Source organism: Ornithorhynchus anatinus, chromosome 9 (assembly GCF_004115215.2).
Source record: "Ornithorhynchus anatinus isolate Pmale09 chromosome 9, mOrnAna1.pri.v4, whole genome shotgun sequence".
NCBI classification, from domain to species: Eukaryota; Metazoa; Chordata; class Mammalia; order Monotremata; family Ornithorhynchidae; genus Ornithorhynchus; species Ornithorhynchus anatinus.
The window spans coordinates 17,752,967-17,780,001 of NC_041736.1; the positions used below are offsets into that span (position 1 = coordinate 17,752,967).

General features: G+C 41.2%; 1 protein-coding gene across 6 annotated transcripts in view; it reads left to right on the top strand.

Annotated features, from left to right (window-relative positions):
* RAPGEF4 (Rap guanine nucleotide exchange factor 4) overlaps nucleotides 1–27,035 on the top strand; it is a 187,350-nt gene that overhangs the window by 152,649 nt on the left and 7,666 nt on the right. For all 6 annotated transcript variants that reach the window (XM_007671238.3, XM_007671239.3, XM_029072192.2 and 3 more), the window contains 12 exons: nucleotides 1,070–1,220; nucleotides 2,338–2,426; nucleotides 4,076–4,106; nucleotides 4,292–4,370; nucleotides 5,483–5,629; nucleotides 7,596–7,693; nucleotides 12,725–12,850; nucleotides 13,853–14,031; nucleotides 17,548–17,638; nucleotides 20,665–20,715; nucleotides 21,306–21,393; nucleotides 21,778–21,842. In XM_007671238.3, the coding sequence (XP_007669428.1) occupies nucleotides 1,070–1,220; nucleotides 2,338–2,426; nucleotides 4,076–4,106; nucleotides 4,292–4,370; nucleotides 5,483–5,629; nucleotides 7,596–7,693; nucleotides 12,725–12,850; nucleotides 13,853–14,031; nucleotides 17,548–17,638; nucleotides 20,665–20,715; nucleotides 21,306–21,393; nucleotides 21,778–21,842 (1,195 nt within the window). The remainder of the gene's footprint in view (nucleotides 1–1,069; nucleotides 1,221–2,337; nucleotides 2,427–4,075; nucleotides 4,107–4,291; nucleotides 4,371–5,482; nucleotides 5,630–7,595; nucleotides 7,694–12,724; nucleotides 12,851–13,852; nucleotides 14,032–17,547; nucleotides 17,639–20,664; nucleotides 20,716–21,305; nucleotides 21,394–21,777; nucleotides 21,843–27,035) is intronic.

The following is a 27,035-nucleotide window of genomic DNA, read 5'->3' on the forward strand; positions in this document are numbered from 1 at the left end:
GGAAATACCCATGTAAAAAAAACTGAGTGAATGGTGGACCTGTGCCTATAGGTCAACAATTCTATTTGCTAGGGCTAAGTTCTAAATTTAAGCTCAAGAGGACCAAAGCAGGTGGTACAGCCACTTAAAAATCCAAGGTCTAATAAACATTGACTTAGTGTGCCTAAATATAGAGTATGGTGTCATGAATTGTGGTGTGGTGCTCTCTGGAAAGCTCATATTCTTCCTGCCTCTCTCACTTTTTGTAAATACTCTTGTTTTCTGTTTCCCTTGTTAGATTATAAAATTCTTGAGGTCAGGATAGTTGGGTCTTGCTTCGGTTATCTGCTCCCAAATTCTTTGCACCCAGTGGGCAGTCAGTAAACACTTTCGGTTGATTGAATCTCACATGAGAAACCAAAAATGAAAAGTTTAAAAGGCCAGAAACCTAATTTTCATTGGGCCCTTTTGTATTTCTTTCATGTCCCGGACAGGTGGATCACTGCTGATTTTCCCAGCTACATTAATAGTCACTGTAATATGGAAGCTATGGCACTACAATTGTAATCTAACTAAAAGAAGAAATAGAGTTGTGAGTGCTAAGCAGCTAAAGACAGAAGAGTTCATCAGAAAAGAAATCATTTTCATATAAAGTACATATATTTTCCTTGTTTTTTAGCGGGCTCGGAACGATTTGTAGCAATACAGCCTGAACAATTTTCTTTTTATGAATCCAGCACTCAGTTGATGAAAGCCATTTTGTAACCCATTTACATGCAGTAGACCTCTGCTTTCAGGTTCTGTCATTTAGTTTGATCATGCTTATTTATAGCCTCTTTAGAAATGTCTTTCACTGGTTTCGTCTTCAAGCATGGCATTGCTGAGTGAAAGTTTTCCACGGCATCTGAAAATGATGGTAGAAAACCAAAGGAGTAGCCACTCTTTGACTCAGTTGTGAGCTGTAACCTGACAGAGCTGATCCCTGTGCAAAGCAATTTTAAAATGTCTAATTTTAGCATCCAGCACCCTGTCTGGAGGTCCTGAAATATAGGTTAAAAATTGATGACCATTTTCCTTAACTCCTTGGCACTTACCATGCTCAGCCTTCCCAGGGTAGCGAGCAGGAGAAAATGGATTATGCCCTTAACAACAAAAGGAGAGTCATCCGCCTGGTTCTGCAGTGGACTGCTTTGTATGGAGACTTGCTACAAGAGGATGAAGTGGCATTGGCCTTTCTGGAGGTTGGTGGGAACTGTTGTTTCTGTTCATCATGATTCTGTAGCATGGTTACACGAGGGTTGGTCCAGACACAATAGATATCATCTGTCCATTTTGGAAATTTTCATTTCCAATTCTCAGGTAACGAGTCATTTTAGGTAAAGCATTACAACCCCACTGCTCAAATATAATTCAACCGACCAAGACTCACGTGGGCAGAATGCTAATCCTCAGCATTTGCTCCTTGTGGGCAGATATTGCATCCACTAGCAGTCTTTGTGGTATTTTCCCAAGCGCCTAATACAGTGCTCTCCACACAGTATATGTTCAATAAATCCCAGTGATTGTGACATACCAATCTTCCCCTGCCACCACACCTGCATGCCTTTTGCAAAGAAAAACACACTGCAGCCTGTTCAACCCCTCTCCACTGTGGTGTGCATGGTGGCAGATCAACAGCAGACCCACTCCCTTTCCCACCCCAGGTAGCACTGGGGACAGAATGTGATGTAAAATGCTTGCCATTCTTCTCTTCCATTTAAGTCTAAAGTGGACCCCATGACTTAGGCAGTTCTTCCTGAGGTTGGGGGGTGGTTTGGGGACTTAAAAAAAAAAATACAGTAACTGGATTGGCGTTGGTGCCCTATAATTTTATGTTTTAATATCTTGAGAATAAAAGTATTAAAAGTAGACCATACAATTGGGTTGAACCATCAAATGAGTTCAGTACAGTACTGACCACATCTTCGTTATGTTAGGTTTTAAAAGTATAATTCCGGAAAAGTGCAAAATTTATCAAAGAAGTGATCTTAAATTGTAGACCCTATGATGTGCCTTTCCAACATCTTCAACATCTAACATCTTTAAGTTTCAAATGCAAATCAATAAACTATTAAAGCATCATGTATTTATGGCACAAAAACCTTCAAGATTCTGAAAGAGACTTGATTTATATCAAAGGGCCTTTCATAGCCATACCTCTCAAAAACTACATCTGAAAGGGCCAGGAGGAGGTTTTCTCTTTAAGACATTTAGCTGTAGCCCCTCAGCAGACCAGACTTGCGATCACATGTACCCCCTTATTCACCACAAAACAGTACTTAATATTGTTGTTAAAAATGTGATCTTTGCCGATTTCAGGAGTTTTATGTATCTGTATCAGATGACACCCGGATAATTGCATCCCTCAAAGAGCAACTACCAGAGTTGGAGAGAACAGTCAAGCAAATGTAAGAAACACCTTGGGTGTTTTGCAGGAAGTTTTGATTTCCTTTTTTAAGGGGATTAAGCACTTAAACTCAGTTAACTCCTCCCCAGCTGTTTTAAATGTGTAAACTTTAATCTTTTTAGTAACAAAGAGTTCTTCTTAGGGAAGATGAATGGATGAATCCTCAGCTGGAATTTAAGACAAAAGGAAGATCGGGGTTTTATTTAACTAGCCAGGCCATGCTAGAATACTACCACGCCTGATTCCTAGAAGTAAAAGAGCTAACTCCTGCTCAAGATGAGAAAGACGTCTCATTCCTTCTGGTTTCAATCAATTTTGGCCGTAGAATGTTCAATAACAGAAATTAGTGGGGGAAGTACACCCTCGGTATTTGCACTACCAAATAATAAGTTGGGCTTAAAGACAAGAAGCAGCATAGCCTAGTGGAAAGAGCTCAGGCCTGGGAGTCAGAGAACCTGGGTTCTAATTCCACCCCTGCCGCTTGTCTGCTATGTGACTTAAGGCAAGTCACTTAACTTCTATGTGCCTTAGTTCCCTCATCTGTATAATGGGGATTCATTACCTGTTCTCCCTCGTTCTTAGACTGTGAGCTCAGAGTGGGATCTGATGATCTTATATCTACCCCAGCAATTTGTACAGTGCTTACAGCACATTGTAAGCACTTAACAAATACCACAATCATTATTACTACCAGTGTAGTTATTGTTGTTGTTATTGTTGTGGCCTTAGATACTGGATGATTTATGCCAAAAATGCTATCGCTGTAACTCAAGCTATTGTGGGGAGTTAAATATTTGATTAAAATAAAGCCAGAGACTATTATTTGGGCTTGATTTATAGGGAAAATTTTCTAGTATAGGCTCAGCCAAAGGCACCTACTTGTAAGATACTCAACAGTTCCATTATTTTTAAGCTCCTCAGGTTTGGGAATCTATTCTCTTCCTCTTGTGTTCTCCCCTCAATAGCCAATAGTATGCCTTTCAATAACTCTGTCAGTGATAATGGTGATGAAAACGTCACCCATTGCGGATTACCTCACTCCTGAATATTGATGTTGGCTTCACATGGACGTACGTAATTGTCCATGCTGTAGTTTGACAGCATTTGAATTCTTAACACTGAAAAAAGTGGTGGAGGGACTTGTAGACTTCAGTTTGATCAGGCCTAGGTTTCCCTTCCAGCCTTGTGACCATAGGCATATCATAATAATAATAATAATAATATTGGTATTTGTTAAGCGCTCACTATGTGCCGAGCACTGTTCTAAGCGCTGGGGTAGACAGAGGGGAATCAGGTTGTCCCATGTGGGGCTCACAGTCTTAATCCTCATTTTACAGATGAGGTAACTGAGGCACCGAGAAGTTAAGTGACTTGCCCAAAGTCACACAGCTGATCGAACCCATGATCTCTGACTCCAAAGCCCGTGCTCTTTCCAATCATCACTTTCTCCTCCTCCGTCCCTTCCCAGAGTTTTCCTTGGTTTTCCAATGGGAATTTTCTTTTTTTTATTCTAACTGCATGCACTGAAGCATTATGAAATTGAATTACAGTGCTTAAAAGCAATGCTATGTGAAAATGAAGTTCAATGATATAAATTTAAAACAATCTTTTATATCAAAGATATTAATGTGTTTTACATCCTTGTTGTAGTTCAGAAGACTCCAAGGCACCCCAGAAGAAGGTGAGTGGCAAATTATTATTTTCCAACAGAGTTTAACTGGGCTTTTTTGTTTATGCTGAATGTTTTCAAAAAATGAGACTGAAAATGATTATTACATTCATTACGTGGATCAGTTTCTTGCCCAGATTTGTGGGGACCACAAGCATCAGCTCATTGGCTTTCACTGTTGTTCTTTCTTTCTGCAGCACAAAGTTCTTCTGCAACAGTTCAATACAGGAGAAGAGAGAACCCAGAAACGCCAACCAGTCCGGGGGTCCGATGAAAGTGAGCATACATGGGGAGGGGAAGGCATTCCTTCACTTGGGGGAGAGTCACCCAGTTCAGGATGGAATCTTCACTTCTGGAATTCTGATTGGAAAATGCCTTCCCATCATCCAGCTGGTCTAGATGATGTGGAGATCTCCACTGTGTCGAGTTGAGACCTTCAGTCAATCAATTATAATTATCAAGCACTTACTGTGTGTAGAGCACTGTACTCAGCACTTGGGAGAGTACAATATAATAAAGTTTGTAGATACATTCCCTGCCCCCAATGAGTTTACAGTCTAGAAGGGAAGACAGCCATTAAAATAAATTATGGTTATGAATGAACATAAGTGCTGTCGGACTGAAGGTGGGGTGGATAAAGGATACAAAACCAAGTGCAATGGCAACACAGAGGGGCGAGAGAATAGGGTAAATGAGGGTTTAGTTGGGGAAGTCTTCTTGAAGGAGATGTAATTTCAGTAAGGCTCTGTTGGATAAGAAGGGGGAGGGAGTTCCAGGCCAGAAGCAGGACATGGGCAAGGAGTCAGTGGTGAGGTAGATAAGATTGAGGTACAGTGACTAGTCGGAGTTAGAGGAGAGTAGTGAATGTGCTGGATCGTAGTAGGAAGTCAGTGAGGTAAGATAAGCAGGGGCAAGGTGATTGAATGATTTAAAGCCAGTGGAAAGGAGATTCTGTTTTACCTGGAGCTGGATTCATTCAATAGTATTTATTGAGTGCTTACTATGTGCAGAGCACTGTACTAAGCGCTTGGAATGAACAAGTCGGCAACAGATAGAGACAGTCCCTGCCGTTTGACAGGCTTACAGTCTAATCGGGGGAGACAGACAGACAAGAACAAGAACAAGAACAAGAGCTGGATGGGCAACCACTAGAGGTTCTTGAGGAGTGGAGAAATGTGGACCTTTTTTTTTTTTTTAGAAAAATGATCCAGGCAGCTTAGTGAAATGTGGACTGGATGGGGAGGGACGGGAGGCAGGGAGGTCAGCAAGGAGGCTGCTGCAGTAGTCAAGGTAAATGAGTTTGGGAATAATGCAGACTTTGTGAGCCATATGATCTCTTGCCATTCCAGTTTACTGATTTACAGTAAATATTTCTCTCCTATTATCAGTTCTCTTTAAGGTTTACTGTATTGATCACACCTACACAACTATTCGGGTGCCAGTGTCAGCATCTGTGAAGGAAGTAATCGGTGCTGTAGCAGACAAACTGGGCTCTGGCGAAGGACTCATAATTGTCAAGATGAGTTCTGGAGGAGGTAGAGTATTGGAACCACATCTTAAATTGTTTGATTACAAAGTGAACAACCCCTCCTCCCAGCTGTTAAGGTTTAAGAAACTCTTTCTGTGGTCATGTAGACTGATGAGCCAATTTGGGAGGCCATCTGTTGGCCATTAAACTAGTTACCAAGAGAGAAAGAGCTGGGGTTAGTGATGATCATGGCTCCCCAGGGGAGCAGAGGTGCTGATCTGACATTGTGTGACAGAGTGTTTTGTCTATGTCTCTGTAAGCAGCAATTCCATAACTTCTTCATTCCCTTTTCCTTTTTTATTATATGGTGTTCCAGCTCTTACTATGTGCCAAACACAGTACTAACTGTTGGGATAGATACAGCAAGATAGTCAGGGTGGACATAGTCCATATTCCAGATTGGGGTGACAGTCTTAATCCTCATTTTACAGATGAGGTAACTGAGGCCCAGAGAAGTTCAGTGACTTGCCCAGGATCACCCAACAGCAAGTGGTGGATCCAGGATTAGACCCCAGTTCCTCTGACCCCCTGGCCCGTGCTCAATCCACTAGGCCACATTGCTTCCTCTGACCTTAAGGGAGCTATAGCTCGTTTACTCTCAACAGTCCTCCATCTCACCTCACAATTTGACACCCGTCATCATCAACAGTTCTAAAAGGCAGGGTAAGAGGAAATACTGAGAAAAAGTCCAGTAAAGAGAAGGGGTTAGCTCATCTCATTTGCGGGGCCCACAGTTCGCAGCCACCACAAGGTGGACTGGAGTACCAAGGAGTTATTCAGGTATCCCTAGGTGGTCTGTGGGGGTCAGCTGCATGTTTTGCGCTTCTCCAGAGGACCAGATGAGGGAAGCAGCCACACTTCATTCCTGCCCCTAGCCCCTTCCTGAGCAATGCAACACCAGCATCACCCATCCAAGAGCCCTGCTCCTGGAAGATCCAACCCAACAGCCTGAAATGTCCGGACCTTTCCTGCTGGCAGAGGCGGCCTAATCCTCCGGTGAGGGTTCAGAGCTGGCAGCGTTTGTCTTTCCCTTGACCTGTTTGGGAATCCGAACCCTGTTTGGCAAGCACTGGTCCATGATATTCCCTGGATTTTCTCTTTTCAGAGGGTAATAGATTCTCAGTCAGTCAGTCGTATTTATTGAGTGCTCACTGTGTGCAGAGCACTGTATTAAATGCCTGGGAGAGTACGGTACAACAATAAACAGACACATTCCCTGCCTACAACAAGCTTGTTGTCTAGAGGGAGAGGAGGCAGACATTAATATAAATAAATTACAGATGTGTACATATCTCCTGCCACAAAGTATCCCTTGTTGGCCACCAGAGACTCAGTCCACAACCCAACCGTGTCAGGGCCTTCCCATCCTCCAGGCTCACTCCCCTATGCTCTTGGCTCTCTAAAACCAGGTTGCTTTCTGGGTAGGCGATCTCCAACATGTTCTTGGCTTGTCAAATGTTTCCAACTATTTAGGCTTGGTAAATGCAGGCTGGGCCCCCAGGCTTTTTCTCTGTGTTCTTTAAAAGCATGTAATCGAAAGGAAACAATCCATCTGTTTGCAGTCCAATTGCACTTATATTGTAAAAGTATGGCTTCTAAAGTTCCTTGGTATCCCAGGCACCTCTTACGCTTTTGAAAGCTTTTCCCCTTGGGAATAAATCGCATGCATTGTTACTAACTGAAAACACAACTTGATATTTAAATGCCAGGGATACTTTATGTATCTGATTATTATTGCCGCACACAATTGGGTGAATTGAACCTTTGATATTTCCACCCCGTCTTTGAGGTTATTTTTGACGGTTTCTTGATCTTTTTATGCTTGCTTGAATGGCATCTTTTTTAAGCAATGTATCCTTTTTATGCTGTATTTTATTCTGTTGCTGTGCATATTCAGGTAATTTGCAGAGCTGGTAATTTTGTTGGCATGATTAGGACATGGCCACAAATTCCTTTTGCTTTTATTTTCACAGAAAAGGTGGTGCTCAAACCTAACGATGTTTCAGTATTTACAACTCTTACTGTTAATGGACGCCTGTTTGCGTGCCCACGAGAACAGTTTGATTCACTGGTATGTACAGATTTTCTTCTCTTCCTCTTCCTCCTCATTGTCATCATGCCCTTCATCATCCTCTCAAATTAGACAGACAGACTTATTTTAAATATCAGGTAGACATTCAGATACTCCCAAGCTATAGTCCACTTTGGCAATTATCTAAAAAAAACTTTGTTAATTTTACTATTATTATTTCCCAAGTCATAAAAAAATCCATCTCTCAGACAAAGGTGCCAACTCTTTAGGGCACGGGGTAGGGTTCCCCTGCAGATATCCTGATGTGGCATTGCTTCCCCCAGGGCTGTGGGTGGCTGGATCACAGCTCACTCAGCTCTAGTCCCCGACAAGATGTAAGATCTCCCCGAATGGGCTGAAAAGACCCCAAATCGACTGTTTCTACCCAGTGAACTCTTTGCAGAGTGTTCAGCCCTCTCATCCCAGCTTGCTTGCTCCCTTTCTAAAACCCCCACTCTCTTTTGACCCCTTATGGTCCTCACAGTGGGCTCTGTGTCCTCAGACCTGTTTGGTGGACATTGCACACAGATTGATAGAGCTGTAAGACTGAGTCAAGATTTGCCATATTTAGAATTTTTTTTTCCTAAAGGGAGGAGTTGTAGTCTTTTTGAACACTTAATACGGAGTCTGGGAAGATCTAAGAAAGGTCTGCCCAGAAAATGCCCCCAAATTAAGTAGCTTTGTAAATACATTCTGTAAATTGAGGTTGTGATTATCATCATCAATAAGTATTTAATGAGCCCCAACAGGCTGTTTAGCATTCAATATGCATGGAACCTTCTCCTTTCAAAACAAAAAAAACAAAAAACGGAAACCAGTAAAATTCAGCGGAGATTTTGGTTGATAATTTAACTGAAATATCTTGGGTATCTGGGAGCATTTACAAGATACTTAACTAATGAAGCAGCCTAGCAAATAACCAAAATTTATTAGGCCACCGAATGTTTTACACTCTCTCCCCAGCAAGTGTACTGGCAACAGATGATTGAAATGAGCATTTTTTCTCTTCATATGGGATAAAGTCTTTCATGTCTTTAGCAGTGTGCACAAGACTCTTTCTAAGGCTGATGTGAGGAATTTTAAAGCATCTAGGCTCAGTGCCTCAATATGAAGCAACTTCTACTCATGAGGGTGATTTGATCCAGTCCCGTGGTGTTTACCTGTCACAAAGTGAATAGCAGAATAATAACATTTATCTAAATAGAACCATTCAGCCTTTGGGTTTCTACGGAGAGATGACCAGCACATACTATTTTTTGCTGTTTCTGCTGTGCTCTAACAGGTTGTTTCTTGCTCTGAGTTCAGCAGCTGAACCTGGAAAAAATTATGGCTTAGCTAACAAAGAACTTGGGAACAAAAGCCACAAAGGGATCAGGGTCTGTTCCTAGCACTTGCCTTTCAAATTCAAAATTGATTCTTCTTTCTATGGTTATCTGACCCTCCTTTAGGGATTGACCCTTTGGGGAGTATGGGGATGCTCAGGGGAAGGTCTTAAAGCAGGAAAAGACAACCAAGAAGCAATGTAGCCTAGTGGAAAGACCACGGATTTGGGATTTAGAAGGACATGGGTTCTAATCCTGACTCTGCCACTTGCCTGTTTTGTGACCTTGGGCAAGTTACTTCACTTCTCTATGCCTTAGTTGCCTCATCTTAAAAATGGGGTTAAAACTGTGAGCCCCATGTGGGACATGGATTGTGTCAAAACTGATTAGCTTTTATCTATCCCAATGCTTAGTACAGTGCCTGGTCCATAGTAAGTGCTTAACAAACACTTCACAGAAAAAGAAAGAAAATGGATCTGTAAACTTCACAGAACTGCCTCTTCTCTGAAAAAATTTGTGGGGGGCGCGGTTTGAGGATGCCACTGTTTCTTCAGCTTGAATCTGAATTTTAGAAGCCATTTTATGCATTAGAAACCAAGTGACTTACAGTGGTGTGGGAATTTTTAGTAAGTATATTGGTTTCCACTCCAAGAGAAGCTACTTCCCTATCTGTTTTTGAGAGTGCCTTCCCCAGGACCATTTGTTAGCAATCATAGCTGCGATGCCTTGGCCTGTCCTGACATTTTTAAGTCAATCATTTGTTTATTAATTGAGCACTTACTTTTTTAAGGTATTTGTTAGGGGCTTACTCTGTGCTAAGCACTGTATTAAGCTCTGGAGTAACTACAAGTTAATCAGATCAGTCACTGTCCCCATCCCACGTGGGACTCACAGCCTAAGTAGAAAGGAGAAACAGGTATTGAATCTCTATTTTGCAGTTGAGGAAGCTGAGGCAGAGAGATGTTAAGTGACTTACCCAAGGTCATCCAGCAGGGAAGTGTCAGAGCCAGGTGTAGAACCCAGGTCCTCTGGCTCCCAGGCCCATGCTTTATCTATTACGCCAAGTTGCGTCCTACGCTGCTTGCTCTTTGAGGAGCATTGCACTAAGGGATTGGTAGAATACAGTAGAGTTAGTAGGCACAATTCATGCACCTGAACATATTTGCTGAATAAATTCTATTAATAAAAGAGAATTTAAAGGAGAAAGTAATAAATGAATTTTGCTGCCCTCTCCTGGAAATTGAAACTGCAAAAGAAACACAGTTGAACTAGCATTATGATAGATTTACAATGCACAAGTAGATAGGAATTTTAGGTGATAATGATTCTTGCCCCAAAGTGTCAAATAGCTTACTGCTTACACAAGGAATGGACTGACTCCAAACCCCTGTTAGTGATGGTGTTGGTGTTTGTTAAGCGCTTACTATGTGCCAAGCACTGTTCTAATCGCTGGGGGAAAAGACTTACAGAGAATGGTTTAAGCTACAGTTTATTCATGATCTTTATGACTTAGAATGTACTGCTGTTATTGCTTCCAAAATGGTGGGATATTCCCTATTTCAAAGCTTGGATGGTTGAAAGGGGTATATTCTTCTTGCAAACTCATGGTTTAATCACGTTAATGTTAACGGGAAATATGTACTCTCCAAGGAGCAGCTAGATCCTCCTTCACTATGCATAAATTTGGTGAGAAAAGTTCTTCTTAGGACTTTCTAAGAAACTGAAATATTTTGATGGTTTTTGAAGAGAAGTGTGGAACAGAGTAACTTTGCCTTATGGTATGCCATCCACAGTTTTTAATAATAGTTGTTATATTTGAAACAGGTAAAACTGGGATTTCTCTTCAATCATTTTCAATGTTTTAATTGATTTTGTGCCATATCTTGGAGATGTCAAGGGTCTGAATTACAGCAATTGCCATTCCACTACTGGTTGCACAGAGTAAATCTTATTGTGAAATCTCACCAAGTTTCATTTTTATATCACCTAAGACTCGTTTATTTTTCAATAATCACTAGTTCAATCGTGCTCACATTGATTCCTGCTGCACAAAGGAAGATAATGTAGCTCTTCTTTCTACATTCATGTTTTAGAAAAACCACTCGGGATAATTAACCATCCAGTGCACCTCAAAACATATGGGAAGATCACTGCGGGTTTCCAGCTCAACTAAAGCACTGGTCATTTGTTAGAATGTCATCTAGTGGTAGGACAGGACAGAAGGGTGATTCTCAGACCTACAGCTTCAATCATGCCTGCTAACTTCCTCTTCAGATAGGCAACTCACAATGTCTCCAGGAAATTACCAGGTGGACCACCTACCTGGCATGGATTAAGACTAAAATACCCTGTTACTTCCTTCAGCCATCCCTTCCCAGCTTTCTGATCACCAAAAGCAACCCCACTATCTAGGTAATGCCTGATGGAACCTTTCAACATTGAATATATGCTGGCCAATCATAAGGTTTACCTAAATTTTTTTGCTATCCCCCAGAGCCCAATTGCCCTCCTCCAAATTCTGTCTTATCCCTTCCTTCCTTCTCTTCCTTCCCTTCCTTCCCCACCGAGGCTTAGTGGAAAGAGCATGGGTTTGGGAGTCAGAGGTTCATGGGTTCTAATCCGGCTGCACCACTTATCAGCTGTGTGACTTGGGTCAAGTCACTTCACTTCTCTGGGCCTCAGTTGCCTCATCTGTAAAATGGGGATTAAGACTGTGAGCTCCATGTGGGACAATCTGATTAAATTGTATCTACCCCAACACTTAGAACAGTGCTTGGCCCATAGTAAGCTCTCAACAAATGCCATCATTATTATTTATTATTCCCTTCTTTCCCTTCCTTCCCTTCCTTTCCTCCATCCTTTTGTTCTTTCCTTCCTTCCCATATATGATAGTGTACCTGTGTATTATGTGCATGTCTCTAAAAGTGTAAGTACATATAGGAATCTGTATTCAGGCCTGTATTTATGCCTATTTTAGTCCTGAACACTTTTAATGTCTTCTACCTTTAAGCTGTCAACTCCTCGAGGAAAAGGACAGTTTGTGCCAGTCATCTCCATAGTGCCTAAAATAGGACCAGGCATCCGATAGCGGTGTATTCAGAGGCCAAAGGACAGTGTGAAGGGGCAGAACAGCAGCTGCACTGTTGCAACAACCCTGCCAGCTAACAGAATCCCCAGCAGGATTTTCAGACCCCCACATGAAATGTGGTTGAGGAGCAGCTCCTCAGTTGGCAGCTACATTAAGCTGCCACGGCTGGGCAATTATTGTCCCTTAGATCCTTAGGTAATCATCCCTGTTCATATCACCACCCCCCTCTCCCTCCTGGCTTCCCCAACCTTCCCACAGTCTGCAAGGGGAGGATTATGTCCAATGCCCCTCCTAAGGCCATGTCTCCACTTGCCAGATCTGCCTAGAGGAAAGCAGACTGGTCCTTCAGGACTGGGCTAATTTTTGAGGCCCAAATTGGTCTGCAGGTGGACCTGATAATGGTGGAGGTGGTGAAGATGATTATGTTAATGAAAGGGAGTGTGGAGAGCAAAAGGGAGTCTTATTCCCACATGTGGAACCTAAAACCCAGGAGTCCCACTGAAAGCAATGTTAGAATCTACTTACATTTGCAACTGGGGGGTGGGCAAGGGGAGGGCCAGGTTAAGCCTTAAGCATCTATCTATCTATCTTTATTAAGCCTCTGGTATATTTTTGTATCAGACTCCCTTGCCAGAACAAGAAGGCCCAACCACTGGAACCATAGGAACTTTTGAACTGATGAGCTCCAAAGACTTAGCATACCAGATGACAATTTACGATTGGGAGCTCTTCAACTGTGTGCATGAGGTAAGTGGTTCAATATAGCATATTCGTATTTCCGTTAGTTATTCTGGTTTTCAAATGCCAGTGTTGTACAGCTCAGAGTTTTAATTTGTGGAACATTATAGAAACTAAATTCTGAACTGTCAATATTGAGGATGTAAAAGTCTTTATAATTTTATAGTTTTTATAATTATGATTTTTATCAAGTGCTGCTTATGTGGCAGGCACTTTAATAAGCACTGGGTTACACACAAGGTAATCAGATTGGACACAGTCCCTGACCCACAAGGGGCTCACAGTCTAAGGTGCTAAAACAATATAAAAAGATAGACCTGAAAGCTCCTTGTGGACAGGGAACTTGTCTACTGACCTTGCTGTACTGTACTCTCCCAAACGCTTAGTATAGTGGTCTGTACACATTAAGCACTCAATAAATTCCAATGATTGATGAAAGTCTAGCTCACACCTGCACTGCCCAGCAGCATGGCTCAGTGGAAAGAGCATGGGCTTTGGAGTCAGAGGTCATGGGTTCGAATTCCGGCTCTGCCACTTGTCAGCTTTGTGACTGTGGGCAAGTCACTTAACTTCTCTGTGCCTCAGTTACCTTATCTGTAAAATGGGGATTAAGACTGTGAGCCCCACGTGGGACAACCTGATTCCCCAATGTCTCCCCCAGCGCTTAGAACAGTGCTCTGCACATAGAAAGCGCTTAACAAATACCAACATTATTATTAATTACAGTGCTGTCTTTCTGAGATATTAAGCCATTAATAGTCTACATTTATGTGTTTACTGTGCCTAGGTGATTGTCTCCTGGACTTGCAGTGCAGGTCACACTGTTGTCAATTGTGTACATGTACACACACACACACACACACAACCACACACCCCCATCCACCCATCTATCCACCTCCCTCTGCACTCCCTGCGGAGTAAGACCAGGACTTGAGGAAAAGGAAAACCCAATTGATGTTTTTCCTATTTCTGAAACCCCAAAAAAACCCCAAACTCTTTCTTCTTTTTCAGCTGGAGTTGATCTATAACACATTTGGAAGGCACAATTTTAAAAAGACCACAGCAAACCTGGACTTGTTCCTGAGAAGATTTAATGAAATTCAGTTCTGGGTCGTCACTGAGATTTGCCTTTGTTCCCAACTCAGCAAGCGTGTTCAGCTCTTAAAGAAATTCACTAAGATAGCAGCCCAGTGAGTATATTTGGTTTATGAAGAGAAAAAGTTGGAGATCTGTGCCGAGTTTCTGTTTGCTGTAATTTGTTATTTTTGTTGTTTTTATTGTTATTTTTTTTCTTTTTTAAGGACGAAAGCATAGTTAGCCTTTTAGGTCTTGGAAACATCTTTTCAAAGAGAAATTTCCTTCTAGAATCTGTAGGTAATACTAATAATGGTGGTATTTGTTAAGCACTTACTATGCGCAGAGCACTGTTCTAAGTGCTGGGGTAGACTCAGGGCAATCAGGTTGTCTCACGTGCGGCTCACAGTTAATCCCCATTTTACAGATGAGTTAACTGAGGCCCAGTGAAGTGACTTGCCCACAGTCACACAGCTGACAAGTGGCAGAGCGGGATTCGAACCCATGACCTCTGACTCCCAAGCCCAAGCCCGGGCTCTTTCCACTGAGCCACGCTGCTTTGTATATGTACATAGACAAATCATTATTTGTTTACCCAGAATCTTTGCTAACCTAACAGAGAATCGAATCTGTGACCTTCTACTACTGAATCACATAAAATTTTGCCCACTAAATTAAACAGTAAGGGAAATGAAAAAACCAGTTAAACTGACATGTTGTATTCTGTCCAATAGAGGGCAGTGGTACATGCGTATCCAACACCAAAAAAATGCAAAGTTCTGGCCAAGTGCATAAATGCGAGCAAACCAGTATGTGGAAATGATCTTCCAGAACATTTTTTTTATAAAAAGTAATATTAAAAATAACCATTTAATAGCACTTCGTGGGAAACAATTTATTTACCACAGGAGCCAGTTAAATTTCCCCCGACACAGGCTTAATCTTCTCCTGCTATTTAGATCCACTTGACAACCTCCTGTTTACTTCCATGTTTTTAGTATCACTACGACGCTAAAAATAAATGGCTAATTGTAGCCCGTGGCACCGAGACTTCTTTCTCCTCTAAATTCAGGGATCTCTGCAGCACAAAAAGTTAGAAATAAGAATTACTTCAGTGGGGTTAGTTCCTAAAGCTGAAAATGTTCAAACTCATTTGCAAACTCGTGTTCGAACTCTTATTTCTACCGTTAAAAAAAGACAAAAACATGGGCCATTTTTCTTGCTTTCCTGTGTTTCACACCATTTTTCAATAGTTTGGAGTTCAGGAAAACCCCAAACACTAGTTTCTCATTGTTTTCAAATCCACGTTTATCTCAAGGGAAATTGAACACAACATTTCTGATTCATTCGTCGCTGCAGTACTCTTGCCACATGTCTGTGAGCCTTGAAACTCTTTTTGCAGATGAAGATGCAACCACTGCTTAATGTATGTGGTTTGGGACTTCAGAGAATGGGGTTGGCATAAAGCCTGAGCAAGATGTGTGAGGCCCAAACATTCATCTTTCCCCCTCAAGTGTTAAGTAAATGAGTGATGGGGCTTTCCCTCCACAAAAGAATGCACCCACAATCAAAAAACATTGAAGGGCTTAGTCGAACCAGCCTACCAAGAATTCAAACTCATTCATCCTAATGTTTCTCTAAGGAAGAAGATTGCATGGCCTAGTGGAAAGAGCATGAGACTGAGAGTCAGTAGATCTGAGCTCTAGTCCTGTCTCAGGTATCCCGACTCCCACCCCACACACCATTTTTAATGGTATTTGTTAAGCACTTAACATGTCAAGCCCCATTCTAAACGCAGGGGGTAGATACAAATTAATCAGGCCAGATACAGTCCTTGTCCCACATGGGGCTCACAGTCAAGTATTTAATCCCCATTTGGCAGTTGAGGAAACTGAGGCACAGAGGAGTTAAGTGACTTGCCCAAATTCACCCAACAGGCAAGTGGCAGAGCCAGGATTAGAACCCAGGTCCTCTGGCTCCCAGACCCGTGCTTTCTCCCTTAGGCCATTCTGCTTCTAGCCACCTGCCTTCTGTGTAACCTTTGGGCAAGTCATCTAACCTCTCTGCACCTCAATTTTCTCATCTGTAATATGGGGATAAAATACCTCTTCTCTCTCCCTCTTAGACTGAGCCTTGAGTGAATGGGGCCTTTGTCTGATCTGCTAGGCACATAGTAGGTGCTTAATAAATACTATTATTATTATATTGCGAGCTCCATGTGGGATAGGGACTGTGGCCAGCCCGATTTGCTTGTATTAACTTGACATGTAGTAGGCACTTTAGCACATATAATAATAATAATGATTACAGTAATAAGATTGGTCTGAAAACCTGTCTTAATAGCTAAGCATCTCTCTAGTAATAGTAATAGGAAAACATAGCAAAACCATTCCAGAGTAACTGATTTTTCTCTTATTCGTCACCTCTTGATTTAACATGTAAGCATCCTCAGACACTAAGCCACTTTTTTTATTGAAGGAGAATAAAGTGTTGCCCTGGATGCTTTACAATTCATAGATAGAATCTCTGACCTTAATGAACTTCCCAATGACAAGAAGTGCAAAACAACACCAGCATCAGACACATAAGGTAAACAGACACAATAGAAAGAAACACATGCACATATTTATATGCTCTTCACTCTTGCAGTCCAATACACTCCATTCTGTGAATGACCCCTTCTAGGTCATGAAGCTAAGATAGTTCATGCACTGCAAAAATAGCCCATGTATTCCTAACTCCTTGAGATTTAAGTAGGCCCTTTTTTTGGTTTTTGAAGTTGATTTTCCCATTTGAACATACATGATCCAAAAATTATTTATGATGGACTTAAATAACTGGAACACATTGAAGAATTAATTTAGCCTTTTTTAAGTTAATCCATTTTAGGCTTAATTGAGATTTAGTCAGCCTAGATAACTGAATTGATTTTTGGAAGGACAGTTAGACTTTCCCTTTCAATAAACTGATGTTTAGAAGGTCTGAACTGCAAACACCAGGCAGTGGAGCTGAATTGTAGCAGATGGGTAAGGATTTTGATAATCTCTTTTAGCATTTTTCTCAAATTCATTGTCATTCAAATTAAAAAGAACAGAAAAAATGTGAGCTAGGTTTTTTTCTGCTTGGTCACTTGCCCTAAGAAAAGCACCATAATTCATATTTCTTTCTTGTAAGCTCTGACAACTATTTGTTGTCCCTAAAACACAGTGTAAAATAAATGTATCATGCATATAGGCTAATTCCAGTAATTCCTTCTGTCAGATTTAGGCTCTCTAATGTTAAACGTGCGATAGTTCTCATTTAGAGGGTATAGAATTTTGAAGCCAGGTTTCCTGGTTATATTTATCAAGGAATTTTTCATCCAAAATAAAAAGCCCCATATAAGGATACCTTAAATAGGGCATAAAAACGTGATCCTTAGGTTCATCCATATGAACACAGCACACATATAATATGCCTTGTCCTTCTGAAACTCAAAGAGAAGTCAGGTAGCTGAATACAGTTATTCACCTAGCACTTATCCAGTAAATCGCATCCTTCTGTCAGGTAAGGAGTGCCAGCAAGCATAAACAGCTGCTACTGGACAGCCAAAAAGTTGTGTTTCATTAATTCTTAAATCTCTTGTGTTTCAGCTGTAAGGAATACAAAAATCTGAATTCATTTTTTGCCATTGTCATGGGATTAAGTAATGTTGCTGTGAGCCGCCTTACACTTACCTGGGAGGTAAGTGATGGTAAAGTCTCATTGTTTTTCTGCCTTAGTTTCTAGAACAACAGCAAGGTAATGCAAGTGACATTGGTAGTGTATTCCCATTAAATTGTAAGCTTCTTGAAGGCAGGGACCTCATCTACTATTTTTATTGTAAGTTTCCAAATGCTTAGTACAGTTCTCCGTGTACGGTAAGTGATTAATAAATACTGGTGTAGAAGACTACAATTGGGTGTATGGAGACCAATGACCTGCACTGCTCACCGGATGACTGAATGAGTAGTGTCACCCTTATGACCTCACTTCCATCCTATATAAAATGGGGAAAAAAACCTTATGTAATCAGAAAATGTGTTTAATTTCTATAATATTATGAATGAACAATGCTGTGTAAATGTCAAGAATTACAGATGCTGCTTTACATTCACAAAATGCTCTCCAAATTTTCATTGTTTTCCAAAATGATATTTCTACAAATAGCTTTTGTATCCAGGACTATACTTAGAGCATAGGAGATCCATTTGTAATAAGACATTCAAGCTCCTAAAGAGATAAACTGTAATGTCAACTTCATAGGATCTACTCTGTACTGTCTTTTAGTTGTTTGGCAGATGTTTAGATGAGGGTCAATTGTATCAATCTCAGTTAAGGACAAATGTTATGCCTGATGGTCAGAGAAACTATTTGGAGGACAGTGTGTACCCCCTGTTCAGTAAGTCAGTGATGATTGATTCCCAATAACATAGTGGCAATCATTTTGGTTCAGTTTTGATTAAACCCTCAGATTGCCTGCAAATGTGTGTGTGTGTGTGTGTGTGTATACACATATTATATATATTGTATGTATATATATATAGATTCCCTGATCTGCTAAATAATCTAAAGAATCAGGAAGACTTTAGCACACAGACTGACACCAAATGGGAGGACTCAAAAGGGAAATCAGTGGAGAAAGGGTTGGGGAGAACTACATTCAGTAACTGCATCCACTCTGCAGTGGTCATGAAGGGACTGTTTAGATACCTTCAATTGTTCTGGAAAATATTTTCACCTTCACCTGATCCACCAAAAAGCTTTCATCACTTCCATGCCGCCTCTCTCAATTCCTTCTGTCTTAAATTTCTCTTCAAGCTCAAGGCAGGTGCAGCCTACTGCAACTCATCCCCGAATATAGGAATGAGAGAACTGATGAGACCTGTGAGACGTACAGAATTTGAAGACTGTCTCATGTGCCAGCTGGCAGGGGATCAGGATTAATATCGATATTCAAACCTCCTAATAAATCAAGGCAGCAAAGGGCCATCTTTCAGGTTCTTTTGCTCTATGTAAAACCAATTGTATTTAAATATTGGGTGAAGGATAGTAGCCTGATTGCTAAATGGAGCTCATTTGATTTGTTATTAACTGGTTGCTTTTAGAACAGGGTTGGAAAACCATAGTTGGAGCAAATGGGCTTGCTTAATGGAATTACGGCTTTAACTGGGAATGCGGAGCCCATTTCTTTGGATTCCAAAACCTAAATCTTTCCACTTTGGTGAAAGTAGGCATTCACACTGTTTGATGGCAGGAAGATAGAATAGGCTTCAGGATAACCGTCATCATCGTCGTCGTCATCAGTGAACATGTACTTAGTGCCTTTATACTAGATGCTGCACAAAATTTGATTTAAAGACATCACTCTTGCCCTGTAGGAATTTGCCATCTGGATATAACAACTCATAAAACACAAATGCAGGTGACTAACTTGGACAGACTGACAGCATTCAGCATGCAGAAACACATTCAACGCTCTAAGATCTTTAAAGGAATGTCATAATTTGGAGTCTCAGTATTCTATTAGAGATTTTCCTAGATGACAAAGCATTTTCAAGGAAACATTTTACAGCCAATGTAAGCATGGGTGTGGTGGCTACTACTAATTTCTAAATAGCAGAAATGAGGCTCACAGAAATGGTAGAATTTGTGCAAAGCCATTTGTGACTTCATGGAAGTGTGGGAATAAGATCATTCTAACCTATCAGACTATAATTCCCTTAGATCCTTCGAGGACACAAAAAGGGACTTTTCCCAAAGCCTAACCTGATAGTGGAATTTAACCCATGAGTCTTTAGAGTTCATAGATAAGTCCCTTTATTTATGAAAATGGAAAGAGATCATTAGTCCAGTTTGTAAACTCCTTGTGGTCAGCTAACATGTCTACCTACCCTTTTGTATTATATTCTCCCAAGTGCCCTGCACACAGTAAGCACCCAATGAATACAATTAATAGGAACAAGAGACGAGTTGGAACAAAGAAGAAAAGAAAAGGGAAATCACTTATGTTCACAATAACGAAGGTAGCAGCGTATTTGCCACAGGAGTACGAGGGTGAATTACAAATATCTGAGAAAGCAGCTTTATCAATGCTGAGCAGACACCAACGTGTTTGTAATAGAAAAGACTGGTCATTGGGTTCATCTCTGGGCCCTTTGAGATGGGAAAAACCTTCATTCTGTCAGAAAGCTGGGAGGCAGTGGTCTGAAACGGGAAAAACAATATTGGCTCAACAATAGTAGAAATATAGGCACCGTCTGTGATTCTCATTCGTAGATTAAAATAGCTGAGGTAAATTAGAAGACCAGAGGCACTCCAGCTTCTGTATTTTAGCAGGGCAAACCATTTATGCAACTGTAAAAATGCATTACATAAAAAAGCAAATGTAATCCAGAAAATTCCCAGTTGTGGGCACCAAAAAGTTGAAGCACATTGCCAGACTAGTTGTGATCCACGAATACAATCATCTTTATGAATCATACAGTGCGGCTAACACTACAAGAATGGTGAGACCAAAGCACTCATAAATGACTTTGATTCACTAGGTTATGAATCTGCTGAATGATAGCTTTCTGTATTTCTCAAGACTACCCTGAAAATGAAGAGAATGGGTTATGGTCTTGTATGATCTGTTCATTTTTTTTTTTTTAAAGCAAAAATCCTACCTGTCGAAATAGCAACACTCTAAGTATCCTGCTTCTGATAGATGTGTGATGTTTTATTTCCAGAAACTTCCAAGCAAGTTCAAGAAGATCTATGCAGAGTTTGAAAATTTAATGGTGAGTGTTGGCGGCTCCTCCTTTGTTCTCTTCACTTTATTAATTGTTTATGATGATTTGAATTTCACATTTTAGCCTATTTTATCTGCCTTTGATGACTTGAAGAGGTTGATGCTCCCATTTCAGTTCTGCTAAAACAAACACACAAGACTAATGAATGATCCACATACGGACCTCTTACACTAGCTCATTTTTGTAATTAAGAAAAGTGGGGCAGCATGCCTCTTCCATCTAAATGGAACAATGAGTGCCTCCTTCCCTGAGCCTTGCTAGGCTTATCAACATTATCATTTCCTATTACAAGGGCCAGGTTTGTAACTCTAAAATGAGTGAATGGGTGTTGGGGCAGAAAGAAAGGGTGTGCTCAGCTCTGGCAAAAGTGAGGGTGATTTGGGGTTGGAATAGGAGTAATTGGTCATCTAGGGGGAGAGTGTCACTGGCCTGATTTGTTTGTGGGTGAAGTATCTCTTTTGGAGTGAGACATCACAAAGAAGTGATTCAGTGTATCTGGAAGAGTAGATTTTGAAGAACAGATAGAGGAAATCATTCACCTGGCCACGATTAACACGTGTTCATTATTTTCCCTAAAGGATCCATCAAGGAACCACAGGGCCTACAGACTAACCATAGCAAAACTGGATCCACCACTCATTCCCTTCATGCCCTTACTTATCAAAGGTAATCCAGAGAAAATCTGTAAGCATAAATATTCAAGTTAAGTGTCAAGTTCCAGTGTCAAGAAAGACTGGAAAGATCTCTTGGGACAAGGATGATTTCAAGCTAACCTCTTCCTTTATTTACTTCAAGAGTAGAAGAGTAAAAAAGTAATAATCTGTGATTTGGAAGTCTTTTTGCTGAACTGAGGGTTAAGCGAAGGAAACTTACCAATCTTAGATAAAGTGATTTAAGAAGTTAAACACCTAATATAAAAGGAACTATTGTCAGCCTTTTTCAATTAAAATGTTATGCAAATCAATCAGTATAATTTAATGGTACCATTATGCTTTCTTTGTATGACATGATTCAATTGGTTATTAAATTGTGGCTTTTATTTCTCTACAGATATGACATTTACTCATGAGGGGAACAAGACATTCATTGACAATCTAGTAAACTTTGAAAAAATGGTACGTAGAGTACATATAACCTGAGCCGTACTGTTTTTAATAAAATTTGCATCTGTGATAAAGGAGGGAATTTTACAAATGCTGCTGTGCAAAAAAAGGAAGGTAGTTAGACATAAAAGAATTTTGAAGTAGTTGATGTAAAGTGGTTACATAGTTGATGCTGTCAGTTCTTTTTGTGAAGCTAAATGGTATTTGTGGTGTTGCTCCCAGCAGTCGTCAGCTATTATGCTAGGGGTTTCTGGCTGCGTTGCCCATTGCTCTAATGTGTGAATGTACCATGGTGAGAGCTCTGGGTTTTTGTTTTCCACCGGGTCTGTGGACTCTGACCATCCAGGACTCCTCTGAAATATTTATCTGCCTAGTCTGATTTCAGTGCAGGAAGTAGTATAGAAACAGTATGGCATAGCGGAAAGATCCCGGGCTTGGGAGTCAGAGGTCATGGGTTCTAATCCCAGCTCTGCCACTTGTTAGCTGTGTGACTTGGGGCAAGTCAATGAACTTCTCTGGGCCTCAGTTACCTCATCTGTAAAATGGGGATTAAGACTGTGAGCCCCATGTGGGATAAGCATGGGGCAGAGAAGCAGCGTGGCTCAGTGGAAAGAGCACGGGCTTTGGAGTCAGGGCTCATGAGTTCGAATCCCAGCTCTGCCACTTGTCGGCTGTGTGACTGTGGGCAAGTCACTTAACTTCTCTGGGCCTCAGTTCCCTCATCTGTAAAATGGGGATTAAGACTGTGAGCCCCACGTGGGACAACCTGATTCCCCTATGTCTACCCCAGCGCTTAGAACAGTGCTCGGCACATAGTAAGCGCTTAACAAATACCAACATTATTATAACCTGATAACCTTATATCCATCCCAGCACTTAGAACAGTGCTCGGCACATAGTAAGCGCTTAACAAATACCATTATCATTATTATTATTATTAAGTAAGAAGGCAATTTTGCAGTCAGTGGTACATGGAGTACTACATTGAATGCAAACAATCCTATACAAATAAAGTTTCCTGAGAGGGTTTGGGAGTGGGGGTGGATAGGAGAGAGAATACAATTTCATAATGTAAATATATATATATATGTATATACATATATATATATACACGTAAAATAGGCTAGGTCAAATTTCTCCCCAGCCTGATGATATTCAAGCTTTGAACACGACTTTATATATATATATCAAAAGTCATGTTCAAAGCTTGAATATCATCAGGCTGGGGAGAAATTTGATCTAGCCTATTTTTCCCACCTTTCCTGAAACAAGAATAATACAAAGCAATCAAAGTTCACAGCTGATCTGTGTTGATGTGTAACCCTCATCACCCCCATGTGATCCAATTTCATCATTTAAGATAGAATTTCATCAGGGTCTTCACAAAGAAAGCCAAGATTTGGATACATTTCCCCTAGAGTGCCTCAGTTAAGACAAGGCAGAGTCATCATTCTCAACAGGAAAAACAGAGACAACTATGCCACCATTCTACCCTCAAGAAAAAAAAACAGCTTGCAGTTCACCCTCCACCCCTACCTTGCAAAGTCTTTTTTGTGCTTCTTTTGTCCAGGCCTAGTGTTGCCACAAGGCACAATTTATGGATGGCCTCTATCCCAGATACAAGATCTAATCAAAGAAAAGGTTGCGGCCAAGGTGGAGGAGGCTAGCCGAACCTTTCAGCAGCATTTCCTGATAAACCAATAGTGAGTTGCTTTGTAAAGGAGTCAGGTACTACCAGGGTAATGCACAGATATTAGCCACAACGGGTGTCTGGGTTAACCGAGTCTTAAATTTATTGGGAAATAGCTCAAAAAACACACACTCCCCCACGCTTGAGGTCAAATATTCTGCTATTCTTGTTAAAGAGCAAAACTCTCCCTGACTTAGCCTGGATCATATATTCCTACTTTAGACTCTATCAGGATAATCACATTCCACACCTTAGCCAGCTTTCCTCAGGTAGAAATAAATGATGTGTGTATATGTAACTCCGATTAAAAAAAAATAACCTCAAAAAACCCACAGACATTATTTGTTCATGGTTCATGTGGGCCAAGTTTAAACAGGTTAGGGTTAGCTTTAATGTTAGTTAGAAAGATAGTCATTTCTCATTTCTTGAAGGAGAGGACTGTTAGTCTGAAAGTGAATGGGTAGAAATTTTCTGTTACCCAGAGATCTCGCACTATCATAATGAAGTTTCCAATCAAGTATATGTGGTTATGGTGATAATGATGATATGAAGAAAGAATTATGTGGATTTTGTGAATTTTAGTCAGTGGTCTACTATTCTGGCTCAAAAAAATTACTACTACGTCACCTGCTCTGCACCTGCACAGGGAGTTGAAGTCATCAGGGCACTCTGAACCTCAATTCCTCAACCTCATGGTGACACTGCACAGTAGCGGCAAACCAGCATTCCAGATGCTGAGTCTCTTCACCCTTGAGGTGTGAAATGAGGATTGGCAAATTTGTTGCATATTGGTTTTCATAATAGCTCAAAAAATTTTAGAAAAAAGTAAGTGGTGTATCCAACAATACCAAGTGCTGTGATTGCTGACAGCCAGTATCACTGGACTGAGGCCCTTCCATGCTGAGGCCTCTCTGGGGGTCTCTGAAGCCAGATATTCATTCACCAGTGACAGGTGACCAAGTGTGTGCCTGTTAAGGCTGTGCCGTGAGATATGCTCATGTTTCTCTGAGAGCTAAATTTGTATTTCACTGCATTTGGTGAATGAAGAGGGGCCTGTAGTGAGTGGGTCTGATTTTTGGAATGACTCTTTAGTGGGTGAAACAGAATAATGAATAATTGCAGTATTTTAAGGGCTTACTATGTGAAAAGCACTATATTAAGCACTGGGGTAGATACAAGTGACAATGAAACGCAACTGTCTTCTAAAAGAAATGCTTACTGCTGCTTACTTCACCAGACCCTGACCCAAAAGTTGGGCCCTAATCCTCCCCGGGGCCTAGTGGTGCTCCCTGTCAATTCCGTGTACTATAAGATTTGGCCCAGCACAAATTCTTCCCCAACTGGAGCTCCTGTTTCATTGAACATCATGTATCCTTAAGGATGGCTATGTCCTCCCCTAGAGCTGGTGTCAATGCCACTCCATAATCATCCATCAGGGAGACCGGAGGGATCAGTGCAGCTGGCAGTAGCTCCCAGAAACTACGTCACCAGCTCTGCACCTGCACAGGGAGTTGAAGTCACCAGGACGCTCTGGAACCCAAACTCCTTCTCCTCATGGCGGCACTGTACAGTAGCGGCAAACCAGTATTCCAGCTGCTGAGCCTTTTTATCGAGTCTCTTCACCCTTGAGGTGTGAAATGAGGATTAGCGAATTTGTTGCATATTGGTTTTCAGGTTTTGTGGGTAGGAACAAAAGGGAATTCACACTCTGATCCTTATGCAAAAAAAGGGCAGACATTCTTTCATTTTTGGAACATAAAGGGGTATGCAGAAAGTGTCTGAATAAAACCCTTAGTAGCTTTCTATGGCAGCCATGAATATTTATAACATTTAGGATCCTAGGCTAGGAATGGATTAGCAGATAATGCGCTGGCCTGCTGCCACTGTACCAGGCTGCAGAAAGCTGAAAGAGTATTGTTGCATATGGAGAGCATGCTGATAGTCTCAGTTCTCACTGTATTATGTGGTTTGGTTCTATTTTAGACCTACCCAATGTAGACTTGTTTATTTATGAATTTTTTTTAACTAGCGGTTTTATTTGGAATGAGAAACCTGGTGCTAAGTTCTGAAGGTGCCAGCTTGGCAGCTATGTCCTCTAGAAGAAGCATTTTGAATCATTTCACATTTGAATCTCTAATGATGTTATAAGCATTCGACCCTCCTCTATCATATAGTGAGTTAGGATAAGAAGCGATGATAAAAGGCATTAAAGAAAATATGAATCCTGTCCTCCACTCTCAGCCCTCTCTGGATAAAAGATAATTTACAGAATCGATCATGTAAAGTGGAGCCTTGAAGAGACAGATCTTGACCCCTGTCTGTGGTGGCTCAGGACTGGACCCTGCTTCTGTTGGTTGGCCCAGCCTGGTCTGGCCTAACCTGGCTTCACAAGTGGTTCAGAACTCACTAATAATAATAATAATGGTACTTGTTAAACACTTGCTATGTGTCAAGCACTGTTCTAAGTGCTGGGATAGATAAAGGTTAATCAGGTTGAACACAGTCCCTGTCCCACATGGGGCTCACACTTTTATCCCCATTTTACAGAGGAGGTAAGTGAGACAGAGAAAAGATAAGTGACCTGTCCAAGGTCACACAACAGACATGTGGTGGAGCCGGGATTTTAACCCAGGTCCTTCTGACTTTCAGGATCATGCTCTATCCACTAAGTCATGCTGCTACTTCAGCCTCCGATTCTAGTTTGCTTTGACTCAGATCCTATGAATGAATGAATGAATGAATGCCCCACCATATCAGGGGACTTCTGGGGACCAAAGAGTCATCCAAACTCTTTTTATTCTGGCCAATTTGGTTTTGTACCTAACTGGCCTTGGCTTTTTACAGCTTGGGTACCAAGCCAGGCCCATGCAAGGCACTCCATATGTTATTATCTTCAAAATTTGCAAGGCTTAGGGATGAAATCCATGGGTGAGCCACACTCATACCTAATGTCTCACTGGGACATGAAGACCTCCCACACCTGTAGACAGAGTTGGATTGGATGGGGAAATGCTGTTGATATCAGACTTTCCACCATTTTCCATTGTGTGAAATCTCCCTATATCAGAAACAGTTCGCCGTGATAAGGTCCTTCGAAGTGGCTGAACTACTGCTTCTGTGGAAAAAGTATCTGTGGGGAGAGTCAGTCAATTGTATTTACTAAGCACTTACTGCATACAGAGCACTGTACTGTCACAGAAAGATTCTCTGTTGCTGAGTAAATCACCAGAGAATACTACACCCTTTTCAGAGTCCCGTTGTGTTCAGCCTCCTGCAATTCATTCATTCATTTAATCGTATTTATTGAGCATTTACTGTATGCAGAGCACTGTACTAAGCGCTTGGAATGTACAATTCAGTAACAGAGACAACCCCTGCCCAACAACGGGCTCAGTGTCCAAAAGGGGAAGACAGACAACAAAACAAAACAGACAAGGCCCCAATATAAATAAATAATCTCAACAGTCACGACCTTCTCCTCACCTAAAGGATCAGAGAGGGCACTCCCACTTGCC